This window comes from Hibiscus syriacus, unplaced genomic scaffold (assembly GCF_006381635.1).
Source record: "Hibiscus syriacus cultivar Baekdansim isolate YM2019G1 unplaced genomic scaffold, ASM638163v2 tig00110015_pilon, whole genome shotgun sequence".
In the NCBI taxonomy this organism is placed as follows: domain Eukaryota; kingdom Viridiplantae; phylum Streptophyta; class Magnoliopsida; order Malvales; family Malvaceae; genus Hibiscus; species Hibiscus syriacus.
The window spans coordinates 1,730,382-1,734,145 of record NW_024062564.1 but is presented as its reverse complement, the minus strand read 5'-3'; the positions used below and the strand labels follow the sequence as shown (position 1 = coordinate 1,734,145).

At 32.9% G+C, this 3,764-nt stretch overlaps 1 protein-coding gene across 1 annotated transcript; it reads left to right on the top strand.

Moving 5' to 3' along the window:
• Positions 1 to 535: 535 nt before the first annotated feature.
• LOC120212641 lies at positions 536 to 2,119 on the top strand. The gene is made up of 5 exons (XM_039210873.1): positions 536 to 692; positions 777 to 841; positions 1,087 to 1,131; positions 1,304 to 1,480; positions 1,576 to 2,119. Exons 2-5 carry the CDS (start codon positions 827 to 829, stop codon positions 2,050 to 2,052), a joined length of 714 nt encoding a protein of 237 aa, XP_039066804.1. The 5' UTR covers positions 536 to 692; positions 777 to 826; the 3' UTR covers positions 2,053 to 2,119.
• Positions 2,120 to 3,764: the final 1,645 nt, after the last annotated feature.

Sequence of the window (3,764 nt, the reverse complement as noted above, 5' to 3'; positions counted from 1 at the left end):
TATTTAATAATCTAACAGTTGAATTTATGAATATCATTGTACTTATTATGCATATAATTTTTTGAATCAATATGATATTTTTCTGTCATATCAATCCAAAGTAATGACTTTATTAATATATATTTCACAGTTGAAAAGTTTTTAAATAAAATAAATACTTATATTTTTAATTTACTCAAACTTGGCATGCATGATATACGTGAATAGAACATGAAATTCAATAGTTGGAAAAACGTGATGACCAAAATAGAAAAACGATAATAGTTTAGTGACCAATAAGGTAGTTTACCTTCCAAATTTCATTGTGCGTGATTAAACATGGTTTTCTGTCATCTACATACATTCATTTGAATTTTCGGGCAATGCCATCTACCTCGCTACTTTTGCAGGGTGATAAGAATATTATCAAATTCGAGGGAGATCACAACTCTCCCCGTCAGTTTTACTTTGATTCCGTAAATATCTTTTTTCACAATGTCCTGCAACCTCCTGAGGACGAGGCAGGTGCAACTTTTTATGACTTTGGCAAGGTAAGCTCTGCTCTAAAAATATCTATGGTGGTAGTCGTTTTATTACAAGTCCCCAGACGTCATACCCACAATTCTTGGTTAATTCATAACTGATTTACATTCAGGCTAGTTGGGCCGTCCCTGAAGTTGGCTTTTTCCCAGATTCTCCAGCTGCATCTGAAGGTACTACTTGTATTTCTTCTCTCAAATGCCTAGGTTTGCTACTCCCGTTAATTGTATTATCTTACACCGTCTTACTGTTTCGAGCAACTAGCAGCACATCGGATGCCATTAAACAAGTTCGTTCTAAAAGACCCATGGGTCGATCAGAGGTTAGTTCTAATTGCTTCTTCTTCTTTTTTCGTTTTTCAAGAATGACTTGTATATATTTTCTTCAAACATTCATCTTAAATTGACTGGAAAGCAATAGAATGAATTCAAAATCATTGTAAACAGTTCTGTCCTTCCATTGCTGTTTTTCGTTTATCGTATAAATTTAAAAGGAAATGCAAGTTTATTATTATTGTTGCCTTTTTTATTAATTGTGTCTAATATTTGCAGCTTTGATTATACTCAGGTTCCTTCTGACATACCATCTGAAGAAAATAACCCTGGATGTCGGGTATTTTTCTCCGCTTTTGACTTTGTGGAATGCATAGCGAAGAATTTACAAATGGATGCAGTACGAAAGCACTTGTAATTGACGGTGGCACTAGGATTTTTAAAAAAAATGACAAATGGTGCGGAAGATAAAGGCATTCCGTGTTACTGATACTAAACAGTAGTTGCTGCAGAATAAAAATACCGATGATGATAATTGTTCGTCGCCATCCAATATGATAAGTTTTGAATTATCCAATGGTCATCCATTTGGCCCTCATGTGCTAACAACAATGGATGATGATCGGTTTGTGGAATATCAACTGGATGACTTCACAGGCTTTCCATGTAATGTGGAGGAAGAAGAGAGGGTGAGTTGAAACATTCATCTTTCACTTTGTGCAGAACAATTCATGGCTATTTAATTGACCCTAATCCTTTGTGAAATTTTCCTTGATCGGTTCAGATGTTAATGGAAGCCATAATTGAGTCCTTAAAAGACTTAGACATACCACATCCTCAAATGGAAGAGCTACCAAAGACCTGTGCTGATTCTTCGGAGTCTTTAAGGAAAGATGAAATAAATGGAAGGGATGCTTGTTCGACAGTAGAAAAGGGCAGCTCCGTGCCCCTGGAGTTCACGTCCACCGGAGTGGAACATCATCAATCCACCATAGTAGCCAGTGGCTCTGATGTCGGCATCAAGCAAGCATCCCCTGATACTAGTTTCTCGTCTTCGGGACACGCATTCGATACACCTCCATTGACCGAGGAATCAGGGAACACAAGTAGTGATACCTCAGAAAGTACCCAAAATTCATCTGAACCGGTCATGTCAGGTTGCACAAAAGCCACTGTAACAGTGGTACGGAACCCCTCTAATAACATCATGGATGGTTTGAAGCATCGGTGGGATCTCAACTTCTTTCGAAACAGTCGATGAAAGTTAAGATGACATTGTATGGATAGCCTGATGATTGTATATAATTTGTAGTTCGGTGAGGAAAATAAGAAATTTGGGTTTTGTTGTTTTTGGTGGAAAAAGATGAAATGATATTTTGCACAATTAGGGACTGTATGGCAATACCTGTTACCAGAAATCCTCTGCTCTGCTCTGCTCTGCTCTGCTCTGCTCTGCTCTGTATGTTATACGGTAAATAATATAATTGCTTAAAGGGTGTTGGTAGTCAATTTCCTTTTTACCGATAAAATAATCTTCTTTACAGTTCTGAAACGACGGCTATTTAGGTTGGAAACATGATAGTCAGAAATTTTGGCATAATATAAAAAAATATTTATAATGCTAGATTAAATAGTCATTTTGGTTCATATTATTTTTGATTTAATATAAAAATAAGTGTTCAAAATATATCTAAAGTTAACTTTTATTGTTTGAAGAATTTTTCATTAAAAACATTGTCTAACATTTTCTCTGTTATATTTTTATGTGTCAACCGTTAAAAAAATTGTTAAGTGACATATGTCATGTTTAAATCATATTTTTTTATAAAAAAATTCAAAAAAATATAAACGTGACACATGTTACTTAACGGTTTTTTCAACGGTAGATACCTAAAAGTGTAACAGAAAAAACGTTAGAAAAAGAATTTAATAGGGTATCATATGCCGAAAATTTGTAGTCATTAACCTTTACATGTTGTATCAATGTGTTTGTTTTTGTATTTGCTTCAATGCCAGTCCTGCACAAAACTGATATCAAGAAAGAAAAGGATATAAATCCTAGTATTCTCATAGTTATTCTAACTCATTACACTGATTACTGGTTGGAGAAAAAGATGACGCAATTGCTGTTATGAGTTCATCATATTCACCGTCACATTTCAATTATATTTAATTATGTTATATTTTATTTTATTAGTGTAGTTGTCACATGTAATTTGTGTCTTTACTTTACTGTAAGTTTTAATTTTATTTTATATATTTTGTAATGTCCTAAATTATATTTATTTCAATAAAAGTTACACTCTGAAAAGAATAATATATATGATTTATTTTTTTTGAAATGAAATGTTGATATCAACTTTTTTTTACAAGTTTTAATCTTTTTTTATTTGTTTTATAGTGTGATAGAAAAAAAAATAAAAAATGTTAATATTCTAAAAAGAACAAAATAATATTATTGTTTCGTTATGTTTGGATCAATTTCACTAAAAAAAACCCCAAAAAATTGAGGGTCGGGCTCACCCTGAAATTCGAATTTTTTTCGATTAGTCATCTATTTTATTGATGGTATCCACCCTAAAAATTTATTGTACCCACCTTGAAATTTTAAAATTTATTCGATTATGACCTATTTTATTGATGATATCCACCCTGAAATTTTATTTATGTCTACCTCGTTCAAAAATTTTATATCCTTAACATATATATATTCATCCTAAAAAGTATTTTTGAATCTGTCACTGATTTAACGACTGCGGCTTGCAATTACTATTTCTTTGTTTGTTGGGCGTCAAAAGCGGCAAAAGTGCCCAAATAAATATGTGAGAATGTTTAATTCCTAATCTAATGCACTCATTCGATTAATTCCTGATTTAGGGTATTTTCTATAGGATTTTGGGATCTCTCTGTGTTGATTATTTCTTGGGATCTCTAGGCGTCTTCAATTGAAATCCATGGAAAAAAATTGGTGTT

Coding starts and splice junctions, on each gene's coding strand:
- LOC120212641 (XM_039210873.1), top strand. Junction 1,132..1,303: donor AAAATAACCCTGGATGTCGG/GTATTTTTCTCC, acceptor TAGTTGCTGCAG/AATAAAAATACCGATGATGA. Junction 1,481..1,575: donor ATGTGGAGGAAGAAGAGAGG/GTGAGTTGAAAC, acceptor TGATCGGTTCAG/ATGTTAATGGAAGCCATAAT.